The sequence below is a fragment of the Eurosta solidaginis genome, chromosome 3, assembly GCF_040869045.1.
Source record: "Eurosta solidaginis isolate ZX-2024a chromosome 3, ASM4086904v1, whole genome shotgun sequence".
Lineage (NCBI taxonomy): Eukaryota > Metazoa > Arthropoda > Insecta > Diptera > Tephritidae > Eurosta > Eurosta solidaginis.
The window spans coordinates 256097530-256114105 of NC_090321.1; the positions used below are offsets into that span (position 1 = coordinate 256097530).

At 36.4% G+C, this 16576-nt stretch overlaps 1 protein-coding gene across 1 annotated transcript in view; it reads right to left on the reverse strand.

Moving 5' to 3' along the window:
- Window positions 1-16576, reverse strand: part of LOC137245406 (F-box/LRR-repeat protein 20) — a 248838-nt gene that overhangs the window by 126382 nt on the left and 105880 nt on the right. Inside the window, exon 5 of the mRNA XM_067776028.1 lies at window positions 6906-7022. Coding sequence (XP_067632129.1) covers window positions 6906-7022 — 117 coding nt within the window. The remainder of the gene's footprint in view (window positions 1-6905; window positions 7023-16576) is intronic.

A 16576-nucleotide genomic window follows, 5' to 3' on the forward strand; every position in this document is an offset into this window, starting at 1 on the left:
TATAAAAAATTTTGAAAATTGGTCCAGTCGTTTCCCTAGAGTTTTTGAAAGCTTCGCCAAACCCCATTCTCTTAAAAGTGATGCTGCAATTGATATAAGCATGATGGGAAAATTGAGACCCATGAAGAATTTTATAATCATGCTCATTACAAGAGCAAAGTAGTGAGCGCTGTGAGAGCAAGAGCTTCTCTTTTAAATTAGCTTATACATTGGCAGTTATTTGCTGTTGAGAGGACCATTGGCATCGGTTCATTGAACAGAAAAATCAGCTAAATTGATTAGGAATCTGTAATTTTTACAGCTTGAGACCAAAAGTTTTCCTTCTGTTGAAATGTCTGAACAAATTTGTTTCCTTGACAAAGAACTCGGTGGGATCAATTATACCGAATGTTTGTTGACTCAAGTACAACCAAATCGTTTTGTTGATTTAACTAGCGTAATTTCTTTCAGTGTGACTTCAAAACAAACAAACAAATTCCAAAGATCGCTAAAACGTGATTTGACTATCTGTTCGATATTGTCAGTGGCCTGTTCATCAGCAATTCTGAGCAGAAAAAGAAACGTACGCCTACAATATTAAATTTTATAACAATTTTGCTACATTATTTTTTTTTTTATTCGTACATTGTGACTTTTAGCGGAAAAATTAAAAATTGAAGTAAAGCATTGCAATCATAAATTCGGAGTATAGAATCACTTGAACTTGAATATTGATCTCAATTAATTTCAACAGAGTACGAGCAAATCTTCTGAGTTGTTGAAGCAGTATCGGTTTGATTATTTAAACAAATATTTTTTTTGTTTTTCGTCTACGGTTAGGTTAACAGTCTGACACAATGTTATGAAAAAGAACGTAATTTTATTGTCGTTATGTGGTCCTCATTTTTGATTAAAAAAGAGATTATTAAAGTTTCTCATGATGTCAAAATTTTGCATAGCGTTCTCCAATCCAAAATAAGTAGGAGGGGGTAATTTTAAAGCAAATATTGGGTATTTTTTTGCAAAATGCTAATACCAGAAGCATTTAGTATCTTCAGTACTTTGTTTAAGAGATTGTTTATGGATTGTATTTATACTGACTTCTCCAAAGCCTTCGATAAGGTATCACATGAGATCCTTATTCATAAACTTTCCTGTCTTGGTTTTCACTCAATCTTTCTGCAGTGGTTAAAATCTTATTTAATTAACAGATGGTGGTGTGTCTGTATTATTGGTGTATCATCCGATCCATACCTTGCGACTTCCAGCGTTGCGCAAGGCAGTATTCTTGGACCCTTGCTCTTTGTCCTGTTCATCAACGACATCAGCGCTTGTTTTTCGTAGGCTGGGTTTCTCTTGTACGCTGATGATCTTAAAGTTTTCTCCATTAGAAAGTATTCGCGTGATATGTTCGAACTTCAGTGTGAAATTAATAGTCTCTATTCCTGGTGCACACCTTTCTTAAAATATTAGTAAATGCTTTCACGTAACCTACTCTAAATTGCGCTTTAAGTTTAATAGTTCATATACCATTGAACACAATCCACTGCAGACTGTTGATAAAATCAAGGACCTTGATGTGGTTTATGATACCAAATTTTCTTTCAACAGCCATGTAAACTTTATCATAGCCAAATCGTATGCAATGCTTGGTTTTATACGGCGTAATAGTTCAGAGTTATCTGACCCGTATACACTTAAATTGCTCTACAATTCATTTGTACGATCTCATCTCGTCATTTGGCGACCGTTCCAACAGTTTGCAATTAACAGGATTGAGCGAGTTCAAAAAGTTTTTCTTAAATACTGTGTGCGATCACTTAGAATTAGTAGCCCTCTTCCCTCATATAATGCACGTTTACTTCTTTTAAATCTTAAACCTTTAGAAGCGAGAAGCTCTGTTCTTTCTTTGACCTTTTTATATTACATCATCCATGGGGATACAGATTGTGCTGCTCTTATTGAGAAAATTTATTTTAATGTTCCAAGAAGAGAACTTAGAAGCTTTTACCCTTTTTATGGCATTAATAGTAGAACGAATTATGCGAGAAATACCCCAATTACCTGCGCTATGAGTGAATTTAATAAGATCTCATATTTTGTCGAGCTTGATTTCTCTTTGTCGAAGAATGTTTCTATTAATTTATTAAAGTGTGTTTTTTAGTTATCAATACTTTTATATTAGTCTGTAAGTGCTAGTTTTTCATTGACTTGTTAACTTTTTGTATTTCTTAATTGTAGTCTGTTTTTTAATTGTATTAAAATTGTTAGTAGTCTGTAAGAACTTGTGTTCATAGACTTAATAAATAAATAAATAAATAAAATGAGAACGTCAATGATAAAAAAAGGACGCGTGGTACTCGGGGACTGCCGCGGTAAAGCTATTGCATATTATCAACTTATGCAATTATAATATTTATGCAACATTTTGTTTTCTTTGATATTAATTCAAGTTACACTTTATAAGCGTGGTGACCGATAAGAAAACAAATTTTTTACTTTTATTGAATAAATGAGTTAATATTGACTTTAACTTTAACTTTAGCTTTATTTTTAACTTTAACTTTAACTTTCTCTTTAACTTTAACATTCACTTTAACTTTAACGTTAACTTTAACTTCAACTTTAACTTTAACTTTAACTTTATGATAGAGATCCAATTTTATGTATTTGGCCTGTTGCTAACACCGAACCTTTTTCGAACCTTTTTTGACAAATATCCGTTACGGTTTCCTTTGATTTAGTCGCCAAGCCCGCGATAAAATCTATGCAATAGCTTTAAAAAGAATAGGCGGAAAGAAAAAAGTTTTTGATTTCTATTTTTTTTTAATTTAAGGTTATCTGTTCATTCTGTTCTCTTGACGATTTCGTTTAGCAATGATGTTCTCTATCGTTTTCTCACGTTTCTTACCATATCTCAAAGGGAAGGCGAGAGCACTTGTCAAATAACGTGTTGTCAGTTAAGTTTTTAAAAGTTGTATATTTTAACAATTTTTGTTGTCGTTGCCGATGAAGGAATTTAGCAGTTCCCGAAATGGATCTATACAACGAGCTTTGACAGTTGTCTAACATTTTTTCTTCCTTCTATTCTAATTTAAAATTTAAGAAAAAATATATCATAACAATAATAATGATAAACAAGTAAGGAAGGTTAAGTTCGGGTGTAACTGAACATTACATACTCAGTTGAGAGCTATGATGACAACATAAGGGAAACTAACCATGTAGGAAAATGAACCGAAGGTAACCCTGGAATGTGTTTGTATGACATGTGTATCAAATGAGAGGTATTAAAGAGTATTATATGAGGGAGTGGGCTATAGTTCTATAGGTGGACGCCACTTAAGGATATCACCATAAAGGTGGACCAGGGCTGACTCTGGAATTTGTTTGTACGATATGGGTATAAAATGAAAGATGTTAATGAGAATTTTAAAAGGAAGGTTTCTGAACGAGCTCCGCTTTACAAGGATCGTGAAGGTTGGTGCAACGCGATCCGATCGTGATCTTTAATCAGCTGTTTTGTGTGAGAAGATTTGTGACCCGGCCTATGAAAAGGTGGCTTATGACTCAAAAAAGAAATTGCGAGAAACAGCTGTTAAAGATAAACAATGCATTTCTTCAGTTTCTTAGTAGTTTTTCGTTTGCATTATGAACAGTCATGCCCAAAAGGCAAAAGAGCATAAATGAGATAAGTTCGTGTGTGTATATAAATAGCGATGTTTTTTTTTTTCAATGCAAAGCACAAAGCAGTTTCTGACCGAAAAAAAATCGTGTGAGTGCTCAGATTTAAAAGCAATGCTGAACGAGTAGGACGTGTGTCGCTTGTGAATAATGACTGTCGAAGAAGAATTTAGCGAGGTTTTTCAAACATATTTGTGTGAAAACGAACAGAATGATGATGATTCTTTCGATGATGTTGGTATCAATTACAAGGACGAACTACAAGCATTGTTTCAAGCTGAAGGTCAAATGGAAGTGGATGAAAATATCATTTCCAGAACACTTCTAAGTAAGTTAGGACTTTCTAGTTTTCACCCGTGAAAGAGCGTCTCAAAAACTATCGAAACCAGAAAAAAAGGGGACAATTTTTTTTTGAGTCATAAGCCACCTTTTAATAGGCCGGGTCACATTTATAGTATGGCACACACTCTCTTTTAACTACTAACTCAACCATTTATCGCTAATATTTTGGTGCCATTAATTCCTAGGCGTATCCCCAAACGAAGCAAGCAAAGCCTAATAGCCAACCTTGGCAGGAATTGGTGGTCTAGGAGGTTGGCTTTCTCACTGCAACCACTAAGTAAATGCATAAGTATTTTATAGAAATATTTGCATATGTATGTATGTATGTTCGTAGACAAACGGTGACCAATTTGTGTTCTTTTTGGTATATGACACATTTATTCTGTTTTGCGAACGATTCTTTATAGATAATTTTAAATCTTTACATTATCGTCACGTAAGACTCACCTGTTTTCGTCTTGTGGCTTGATCGTTTAACATAATGCAAAGAGGCGAACGCTTCGTCTCTGTGACGAAACGAACGTTCGTTTCGCAATAGAGAATGAGGCCCTAAGTATACTTATAACACATTCAAAAGACGTTAGTAGAAACTTAATGCCATTTAGATGTTTAAAGTTCAGTTCTAGACCCATTACTCTAAATTGTGAAGAAAAACAAATGTCTTTCGCATTTGAAAAAAAGTATATAATTTGACAGCTTAGAAATCGTTTTTCCTGTCACATCGCGATACAGAGTTTTGCGCTAGTAAGACACCCCTTTGACGAAGCCCTTATACTTAACTTCGGGGTAATATCAGAAGGTAGCCATTTATGTCTACGGGATGTTGGCAGACATGAAGCTTGGCAGTTGTACCCGTAATAGGCTGCGTGAGTCGTTCCTTCATTCTTACCAAGTACTGTGAGGGAGGAGTTGATTTTATCGAAACCGCGGATGCTCAGCGAAGTCACTATTTCTGGATAAAGTTGTGCCAAAGCCGTTGATTTCAGGCCGAATTCGGAGAGATATTTGCTTCAACGACATTTGACGGAATCTTTAATTGACTAGCCGTTTTATTAGCGGTTTCATGATGTTAGAGCTGAAGGTTACAGTATGAAAACAGAAAACCGCCTTGAGGCACTGCTTTGAATTTAAAGTGAAACCTCCGAAATTACCGAGTCAAAGCGACATTGCGGAGTATTTTTAAAGCAGTGGTCGGCAAAAATTTAAATGTAAGTGGATTAGTGAGATCGAGAGCATGAGCATCCCAGTAGGAAATTGAAGTGACAATTACAACATGCAGAAGACACATTTATAGCAAAAACTTTGCAAAACTTCATTTTTGATTCAGAAATAGTTTGAAATATTCTCAAGTCCCTCAAATATCGCAAAAATAGTGGCGATCTCTCGCTTCAAAAATCATATTTCCGAAACTAATACATTTGCCGCAACCGGAAAATACAAAATGTTTAAAATATGCTTATGTAGCTGAGTGATACATTCATGTCAATATTTTTACTATAACGCTAAGTTTTTAAAAATTCTATAGTAGTTTTTTGCAGTGCTGAAGTAAATTTTTTTTTCGGCTCATAAAAAAAAGAGTCCAGAATGAAATTGTTTCAACTTTTGTTAAAATAATTTTGAAAAGTCACATTGTAGTGAAAAGTTATTTAGTACAACATACCCAAAAAGGTAAAAACCCAAAGCTAAACATGTTTGGAAGATAAGCTACCTATGAAAAGGTCGTCGTGACCATCGTAATATTTCTCACTTGGAACCTTAACATTTTTGCGACAGCCGTGCGCAGTGTTTTTTCGTTTCTGTCTCGCTAACGACTGATGATGGAGAGTAAAGGGCCCATTACTGGTACTTAGCATAGCCTTGACTTGACTTGGCGTAAACTTGGCAACTTAGCGATGATTATAATCCACTTAGCGCATACAATCTGGCATCTAATCAATAAATTAACAATTGTTTTTGCTCGAATCGAATCTGAATCACTAATCAATAAATGTCTTTTATATTTTTGCCGGCGAATTCAAGAGTTTTTAAACACATACAAAAATGCAGTAAATTTTCAAACCAATTAAAAAATATTAAAGATTTTGTGTATGTTTGTTTAATGGTGTGTTCAGTTTATACTTATATTTAAGAATTCATGAGCTTAACACCGGCTTATAATAATTGAATTTCAATTATTATGTTTTTCTAAGAGAAATTGAAAAGAAAGAAACACTTACTGGCATATTGCGATGGACCCATTTCGAAAACCGCCAACGTAATCATCATCAGGCAATTTTGTAATGTTATCAAAGGTTTCAACGGGATTCGAACCGTGAATCACATGGTGAAACTGCAGTAGCCTTTAACCACTAGGCCATTCTGCTGGTATTTGTTTTCATGCTTAATTCAGTTTTTCTCTCATTTCTACACTAATAACACAATTGAGACATTTTTTCTCTATATTGATTTGTGTGCCATGTAGATTTGTTTTTTTAAAGTTCTTCTTCGTTGTATTGCGAATGAGAAGCTTTGTAAAATTGCCTGATGATGATTACGTTGGCGGTTTTCGAAATGGGTCCATCGCAAAATGCCAGTAAATGTTTCTTTCTTTTCAGTTTCTCTTAGAAAACATAATAATTGAAATTCAATTATTATAAGCCGGTGTTAAGCTCATGAATTCTTAAATATAAGTGAAAGATTTTCTTTAGTTGAGATCAGTCAATTGTCCAATAGCTAAGTAATATAGCGACCGATAACTGACAATGCAGCTACTTTCATTCTTATACCATGGTCTGACACGCAAATTTCAATTCTTTGCAGAAAATTTTAAATTACGTATATTTATGTTTCACTTTCATCTTTATACACAAATAAATTTTAATTATAAATAAATATAAAAAAACATTTTTTAAAAAACTCACTTGTGCACATCTGCATAAAGACACCACATCCAAATAGGAGAAAATACGTAAAAGAATTTCCTTTGGCAGTTGTTTTATAGGTTCATCATCCGTATCTGAGGAACTGAGGAATGTTTGCTGTAAAGAAAAAAATAAAAATCAAATTTATATTTCAACAAAAATTTAATATTCAAATCACAAGCTGTCTTATGCATAATGAAAGGAATGCTAGAAAATATTATTTGAAATTTCATATGTCATACAAAAATAGAACTTATTTTTATAATCACTGCTAAAGATCAGAGGTTTATAATGAATGTACAGTGATCGATTTGCTCTCGCTCGCTGCACAAAATTTATTCGTAACAAGTCACGCCAGCTATCCCTGTTTCGCAATAACTGACGCCAATTGGGAGCACCAAGGGTGCATCTGCCAGTTCAGTAGAGATCTCTCCCTTCCACTGCTTCTAAACTGCGATGTCGATTACTTTCTTGGCGGGAGCGTCTTCATTAGGGCGGGTCGATTTAAAAATCCCTCATTGCTCTGTGAAAATCGTATTCAAGGGATCAAAATAAGAAACTTTGCCGAAGGAATCATACCTCTAAAACGAATTCTGGTGTCCCCCTATTTGGGTAAAATTTTGGGTAGGGGCAAATTTTGAAAAATCCCACTTTGACCCATTTAGAGTGCTCCAATCGAGTCCAAATGTATGACCGAACCCCACTAACTTTGGAGGCCCGACCCACCGATGCCAGTGGCACACCCCCTGGAACCCCCCTGGGGGTTCACCATAGAAACATTTCAAAAAATCGCCGGTTTTGCACTTTACATGAAAAAATCAGCTAAATGGCTATGTTTTTTCTTTATTTTTATTTATTTATTTATAATAATATTTATTATTTATTTATAATAATATCTATTTTTTCTCTTAAGAAATTTATTTAGTCCGAACATATGTAAATGAAAAAATTAATTTAAGTGAGTTATAGAAAAAAAAACTAAAAAAAATTATTGTTTGAAGTCTTTTTTACTTTCAAGTCTGGGCAATTTCGCACGGCTCTCTAATGTCGTCGCCATAACAGCCTCTACATTTTCCGGTATAACCCGTTTGGAAACGCTAGCTAGCAATTGAACATGTCGTTCCGTTCCTTGTATGTGTGATGCAATTTTTGGATCATTAAACGGTGGATCATCTTGATTTAAATATTCTTTCAATGTATCGTACGGAATGCTTCGCGTGAATGGTGGTTCAAATACGATATTTATATCATTCAAATTGATCATTTCCGTATAACTTGTGCAATTAAAGTTTATATCTGGTTTTTTATAAACTCTAAGTTCCATTGGCTCGTCAACATCGGTTCGATAGCGTAGAATTTTCTTGATGGCACAGTCGCGCTTTTCTTTGCTATCATCAAACAACATTGATAACAAGATATTTTCCGAATGCGCATAATATGTATTATCTTTAATTACTTGATTGACAATTTTGCCTAAATGAGGTTCTAGAAATCGTGACCAACCAATGAACTTGAAAATAATGCACTGCCGTACACGACAGCGCTGTAATACTTGATATTGAAGTACATTGGCACATAACATTTAATTATAAATTCCACCAGAATTCTTAAATTTGCATCTGGATTTTCCGTTGTCACATATAATCGCAATAATCTAGCGGCCTTGGTGAGCCACCGAGAATGTACAATATTCCCTGGTTTGATAGCCAGATCCACCGGAATCACGCCGCTAGAAATTGCATGGGCCATGTCGTATAAGTACTTCGAATCGGTGGAAAATTCAATTTTTTCTGGAGCAGGGGGCATATTTTGCAACACAATTTCCTGGAAGCCGTCCACCACATGAAAATATATAATAATAAAATAATTAAAAATGGTTGACAATTATAATAAATGAGTGATAGCAATAACTTACCGGAAGAGTTTCACAAGTTTCGATTTGACGGCTCAGTTTTCCGGTTGCCGATCTTGGTCCAGTGCTGGTTGATTTATCCAAAGCTTCAAACAAATGCCGAAATGGAAGTTCGTTGAAGTGTAGAAGGCAAACGAACCAATGCAATGGTCTTTTTAACAGTAATTCTAATCGTCGTATAATTCCACCGTGTGGGCCAGTGTTTGTTGGCTCACCGTCAGTGCATATTCCAATTAATGCATCCAGTGATATATTTTTATCGTTGAAAAAACCATTTAATTTGGTTGTTTTGTATTCAGCGGTTTCATGTTCCAGTCTTACGTAACCAATCACTTCAGAATTGGGTTCTCTCAAAATAACAAGATGAGGTTCTTTTACCTTCCTAATTTCTAATAATTTTTTTTAATTTCTGTTCTACTACCAAGTTAAATTCATTTTTTCATTTACATATGTTCTGACTAAATAAATTTCTAAAGAGAAAAATAAACTCCAAAAAGAAAAAACATAGGCATTTCGCTGATTTTCTCATATAAAGTGCAAAACTGGCGATTTTTTTAAATGTTTGTATGGTGAACCCCCAGGGGGGTTCCAGGGGATGTGCCACTGGCATCGGTGGGTCGGGCCTCCAAAGTTAGTGGGGTTCGGTCATACATTTGGACTCGATTGGAGCACTCTAAATGGGTCAAAGTGGGATTTTTCAAAATATGCCCCTACCCAAAAGTTCGACCCAAATTGGGGGGATTGGAATTCGTTTTAGAAGTATGGTTCCTTCGGCAAAGTTTCTTATTTCCATCCCTAGAATACGATTTTCACAGAGCAATGAGCGATTTTTAAATCGACCCGCCCTACTGTACAACCAACCGTTATTAAATCAAAGTTATGATATCTTGTGTAATAGTACAGCTGGGTATAACAAATGTATATAGCATAGCACCAGGGCACAAGGAACGTGAAAATAATAAAAATAGTGTAAATGGGTACATATGTAAGACTATAATAACAAATATATTACACACACACATCCACGTACAACAACCGCATTCCTTTGTGTAAGGTAAAATAAAGATATAGGCAAAATAAACTAACAACAAACACCTCTTTAACAATGACCTTGTAATAATAACAACAATAAAAATCAGTAACCAAAACAAAATGACCGACTAATGGCAAGGGGCTCAGTGTTTAAATATCGATTAATTTTGTCATCGTGATAGGGATTTTTTGCCTTCACTAATAACAACTAGAAAACTTTATTATTTATTTACTTCCTTTGGCTTCGTAAAATTGTTTGACTGCATAATGGGAAAATAATGATGTCTAATCACATTCACTGAGTGATTCCATGCTCATGCGGGTGAGAAATTGAATTTCAGTGAATTTTAGTTATTCATTGCTTTTCTTGCGGTGGGGTGACATAAGATTCATGGTAAAAATGTGAATTGATGTTATAACCACTTCAATTGATCTTAATTTATTTAATAATTTGAGAAAAATTTTAACAACGTGACATCAGGACGGACAAGGCGACAGCTGTTCCGATTATACCTTGTAAATCTCTTCAACGCCTTTTCTCCCGGGAGTGAGAGTCGAACCCGCACTCCTACGATAGTTGAAATGGTTATAAACGCATTCAGCTACGTCATGCCTTAGTTGTTGTAAAGTTTTTCCCAATTGCCTTCTTTCGCATATGTATATTATCTTTCACACATCACATAATTCGTATGTAGTTATGTATTAAAGTTATGCATGTTTGTAAGGCGGTTTTCGGAGAAACTTGGTATTGTGTTGTTGTTTTTGTTCTATTTATAGAACTACAACGAATTAACCAAATGTTGTCTACTTATATGAGTTTGCCGGGGATTGCCCGTATCGCTTTAAATGTATGAAAACATTTATTTCAAGCAATTTTTAATTTTATAATTTATTTAATAATTTGGGAAAAATTTAAACAACGTGACGTCAGGACGGACAAGGCGACAGCTGTTTCGATTATACCTTGTAAATCTCTTCAAAGCCTTTTCTCCCGGGAGTGGTGATCTTAATTTAACTTTAATGTCATTTAAGACATTTCTGTTTGACTTTATTACCAGTGTTTGCATTTGTTACCTCAGAGCAATAGTAGTAACGTAAAAATATGTACTGCTACTGCTCCCGCTCTGAACATGAACAGAACAGAGAGAGCACAGCCGTAGTATAAAGAAGTGATAGCATTTCTTATGCTAGGCTACGAGCTGCGTCGTGTTTTATAGTGGAGCAAATAGCAGTATAAAAACTCCAAACGGAATGCTGTTTGTAGTGGAGCGAGAGAAAAATAAAACAGATGATATTTGCTCTGTTGGGCATTGTTAAGCAGAACTTTGGATTTTACCCGGCTAATGAGGTACCCGGGTGGTGGGTATCCGGTTATAACCCGGGCTCCTTGAATGTGTTTGAAGTTAAGCCCTTATGCGTTGCCCGATATAAAAAAAATAAGTTAGAATATTGCAACCATCAATGTTATCTTCCGTCAGCCTTCTATTTTAGGTGTCATCTCTTCATTTTTGCAATAACTTGCATTTCAATAAAAGTAATGGAATGAAATTTGACACAAAGCTTTTTCTCGCTACGATTAATGTTCTTACTAAAAAGGGGCGTAAGCGGAATATATCCACGACCCCCTTTTATGTATTAAGGAGTAGTAAATTGAGATAGTCTCTTTAAATTTGGTACATTGGTTCCCTGTGTAGAGCGGACACAAAAAAAATGTACAAAAGGGGAGTGGCAACGCCTACTTATTGAAGGAAACCAACGGGATGCTACCCTACTATTTTTCAGTCAGAAATACATGCAATAGAAGTTTGCGGTAGATAATGTCTACGAAGCGGCTCATCCTCGAGGATAAATGCATTGTGGTCCTGAATGATCAGGGAGTAAAGAACCAGGTTTTAGGACAGGTTTCCGGTCATCATAAGGGAGTTGAAGATAATGTACAGGCAGATTACATAGCCCAGGAGGGCGATATATCAGTATTCTATGGTCCAGCTCCGTTCAGTGGGCCCACAAAAAACACACACTAGGGAAACCATAAGTAACTGGAAAACAAAGCAGTTGAGCCAACACAGGATTGAATGCCCATGGCAAAGATAGGTCAAATTTTTTATAATCTAAGCAGAGAAGATCTACGAGCTCTCGCTGGGTACTATACGGGACACTGCACAGTGGTCGGTTTCATAGGCCAAAAATAAAAAAATCAAAGTGAAAAGTGAAAAGTTTGTCACCAAATGTATCGTTAGTATCTCTTATTAGATCAGCCTTTTAAAAGGTATATTTGTTTTTGTAGTATTCGAACTTTACTCTTTAAAAATAGCTTTAAAAGTTAGGTTATGTTATTAGTTGGTTTTTGCAGTGTGAGCAAGTTAAAAATAAAGTGCAAGTTTAAGCTATTTAAAAATACATAAAACATCGTTGTTTTGAAATAAATAATTAAGAATACTGAAGTCAAGGTATTTACTTCATTTTGAAATAATTTTAGAGTCTTTAGCTTCTTGTGTTTTTTTTGTTATTTAAAATTTCAGTGTTTATATGCACAAATATTTAAATTTCATCTAAATGGTTTGTTGGGTTCCGCACCGATCCTCACGTGGGGACTTATATCTTATTATTAGTCAAAGATTTAAGAATCTTAATTGTTAATATCAGCTGTCACTTTCTGCCACTAACTATGTTTTGCGACAGTTTTCTGATAGCGTCACCCTGATAAATTATTGTCGTATGTTATATGTGCTCACACGTAACATACGACATTATTTTATCCAGTCGACGATATGCAAATGTAAACTTTTGTGTGTGTTTGTTGTTTTGTTATTGTTATGTATGCAAGATCTTTTAATAACTTTAATTTCTTTATTTAATCCAATTAAACACTGTATTTGCGATAGACACATCTTACCACTTCCCCCCCCCCCCCCCCCCCCCCCACATCTACTTACTTTTTGTATGCATGCGGTGAAAGTGGCTGGTTGTGGGTCGGTATGAAGGTATCACCCGCACCAATATTATGAAAAAATAATTCTCACATATTTGTAAAGCCGTGACTAAAGTTTCACGTTCATATCTCTACTGGAAGTATTTTTGGCCACCAACCGATCAGTGTGCACTGTACACTACGATATAACCTATGTTAGGTTAGGTTGAACTGGACGGTCCATGAGGACCTCACATAGACTGATTGAGTCCGTACTGTTACCAGAAGTTTGTTTTAACGACCAAGCTGAAAAACCCTATCAAAAACCAGGACCTATGTTATAAAATAACTCCGTCCTCTTGGCAAATACTAGACGCTTCCTAGGACTTAAGCCACTTGCTGCTTCTAGATCTGACAGCTGTATCACTCCTAATAGCTGGAGTCTTAGCCTAGCAAATGCAGGGCACGAGCATGCTCGATCGTTTCCTCCTCCAACCCGCACTTCCTACATCTGCTATCACTGACCAAGCCTAATTTAAAGGCATGTGACGCCAGAGGGCAGTGTCCAGTCAGAATACCCGTCATGAGTCTACAGTCCTCTCTTTTTAATGATAGAAGCAACTGTGTTAGCCTAAGGTTGTAAGACCTACACATAATCTTCGACAATTTACAGCCCCGCGCTTGAACCCACGCCTTTCCCGCTTGGTCAATCATGTGCACCTCTCGCCTTCGCTTAATCTCGCCCAATCTAATTGGGACGTCTACGGAGCAAGCTTCAAGGGATGCGCCCTTTTTAGCTAGTTCTTCCGCTTTTTCATTCCCATCTATTCCCATATGCCCTGGGACCCAATATAGATGTATGCTTCTCCCTGTACCGATTCTCTACAGAGACTGCTTACACTCTAACACGCATTTAGATGCTGTGCTATGCGAGATTATTGCTTTAATTGCTGCTTGACTGTCAATATAAAAGTTAACACGGTTGCAGCTTAAGCTATTCTCTTCCAGGGTTTCCACTGCTTTGGTTACGGCTAATATTTCCGCTTGGAAAACGCTACAGTAATCCGGCAGCCTGTAGGATCTGCTTATTTCCGCATCAGCGCAATATACCGCAGACCCTACTCCTTCCACTACTTTGGAACCATCGGTGTACACATGTATCGCCTCGTCCGCCATTTGAGCACCCTTTGCGCCAACCGATCACCTCTATTGTGGCCTTAAGATCTCCCTCGAAGCGCAGATAGGGAATCAGGTAATCTGTTCGTCTTGTGATTGATGACGCTATGCTACTATGGCCATATGGTCGGCGCTCAAGCTGCCCCGAAGCACCGAGCCTTGTTGCGGTCGTTAATGCTTTGTTCTTTGCTACCAGGTCTACAGATGAAATGTACAGAATGGCATACAGAGCAGCCGTCGGGGTTGTTTTCAGGGCTCCCATAATGCTAAGCATCGATAGTCTGCATACCCCCTCTAATTTTTTGAGGTATGTTGTTTTTTGTGTGGCTTTCCATCAAACAAGAACTCCATAGTATATAATAGGGCTTACAATCCCTGTAAAAACCTAATGAGAAAGAGAGGACGATAGGCCCCACGTACACCCCAGCATTCTTTTACATGCATAGAGTTCCGTTGAGGCCTTCTTGGCCCTCTCCTCCACGTTGAGCTTCCATGATAGCTTACTGTCTAGGATGATTCCTAGATATTTTGTGCAAGGTTTCTCCTGTAAGGTCACCCCTCCTAACCTAGGCCTGGTCCAATTTGGGATCTTGTACTCTTTGTAAACAAGACCATATCCGTCTTCTCCGCATTGACTTTCAACCCGACATTAGATGCCCAGGTATGAATATCCCGAAGCGCCCGATCCATCAAAGAACTAATCGTTGGAAGGCACTTTCCTCTTATGACAATTCATCAATTCAATGTCATCTGCGTAAGCCGTAAGTTTTACGGGTCCCTCATAGAATTGCCTGAGCAGTTGGTTGATGACCAGCGTCCACAGCAGAGGTGATAGCACCCCTCCCTAAGTAAGTTAAATCTTTTCGAATATTTATATAACTAACACAAAAAGTAAACGACAGATCCTAATCCTCATTTGAATAAAATAATTACCAATTAAATTGCGTTCTTTTATAACGGTACTTAATTAACCACCCACGTTGCTTGATGTGTTGGTCAAAGTTGCCATAGTGTCGCAATGGCTAAGACAAATTTTACGGACTAAGGCATACTCGTTGCAGTAAATATGTTGTTGTATATACATATGTATATGTATACAAGACTGGGTCTCTCCTGACAAGTAATGAAAAAAAGTTGCAGAAGACCGCTCCAAAATTTGACACCTATTTTGTGAGGATATCAGGTAAAATAGTTTGTCCTACATAAACACCGTAGAAATTGTTTTATAATTGCAACTTGGTTAGCATAAATTCCAGTTTTAAAGTGGAAATGTCTTTTATTGGGTTTTGAGAAGCTCTATAATGTGCTTTTCAGCTTTGCAATCATTTTTAAATAGTCGATTTTTAACCTTATGTGGAACAAGAAGCACGATTTAAGGGGCTACAGCTTGTTAAACAAGCAAATCCAAACCAAAGTACTTCAGAGCTCAAAAGCACGTAAAGAAAATAACCAAGGAAAAATTAAAAAACAAATTCGATGGTAATGAGAATAAATAAAATAACCTTATTCCTAAACCCTCAAAATTAGATCAGCATTTAAGGCAGCTCTGTTTCAACTTTTTTTGCGACCCAGTCTAATATACGCTCTTATACATTTGTACATCTATTTGTACATTTATGTATGACATATTCTAGGAAAATTATTTTCCACTTCATATTCTCTTTTATATTATAAGCGTTGGTGTTGTCAATAGCAGCAACAATTACTTACTTGTCACATAACAGTAGTCGTCAATCTGCTTAATTCTCGCACATGTCCTGCGGTCACACGCCATGAATTACCATTCTTCCATTAAAGCAATCATACACGGCGTATGATTGATATTCTTAACCCTGCGATGAACAAATTTAGCCTGCTATGCTTTTTTATAACAATTTTTTTTTGTTTGCTGGATTTAAGTAAAACGAACAACACCGTGGTCAAATTTTTAATAGTTCTTCCCACAGAAAAAACAGAATTAGGTTTTTTAATCAAACACCACTGATTGGATCTTAGCAAGCTTACAAATCTTCACTAAGGGAGTTAAATTGCCTTTTTGGAGAACTTTTGATGCAACATAGAAACACACCCCAAGACCTACAGACTATATACGATAACCTAGGAAAGCCCAACTGCTCCAAGCAATACGAAGACGACCGACGGCTGAAGAGTTTCTTCTAGCAGCGTCATGTAGAAGGCTCTACTGGATACGCAGTCAGTGAAGACGACACTAACGCATGACCACGGCACAAAAAAATCATTTTATGGGGCGTCTTAGCAATACTCTTAAGACCGAAAGAGGCTCATTTGGATCCAGACAACGTATGTCCCGATAGGAAGCACAGCTGGAACCTGATGGTTGGCGATTGGTTACTTCCAATTTTCAAAAGCACTGGTTGTCGATTCATCGCTTGGTCGATGACGTAATTATTGGCAGACGGAAAACATCTTCAAACTTTAGGCGAGCTACATCAGACTATCTTAAGTTACGCGTAGCGCTGGTCACCTGAAAGCAGCCTCTAAGTGAACCCTGCTAAGACCAATATCTTTCTATTCAACAGGAACTGCGATATATAATTCTTTAAAAACCACTGCTAAATAGCGAGAAACTCAAAACTTCATCTTAAGTTGAATGACGCTATGATTTCAAAAAGTTAACTA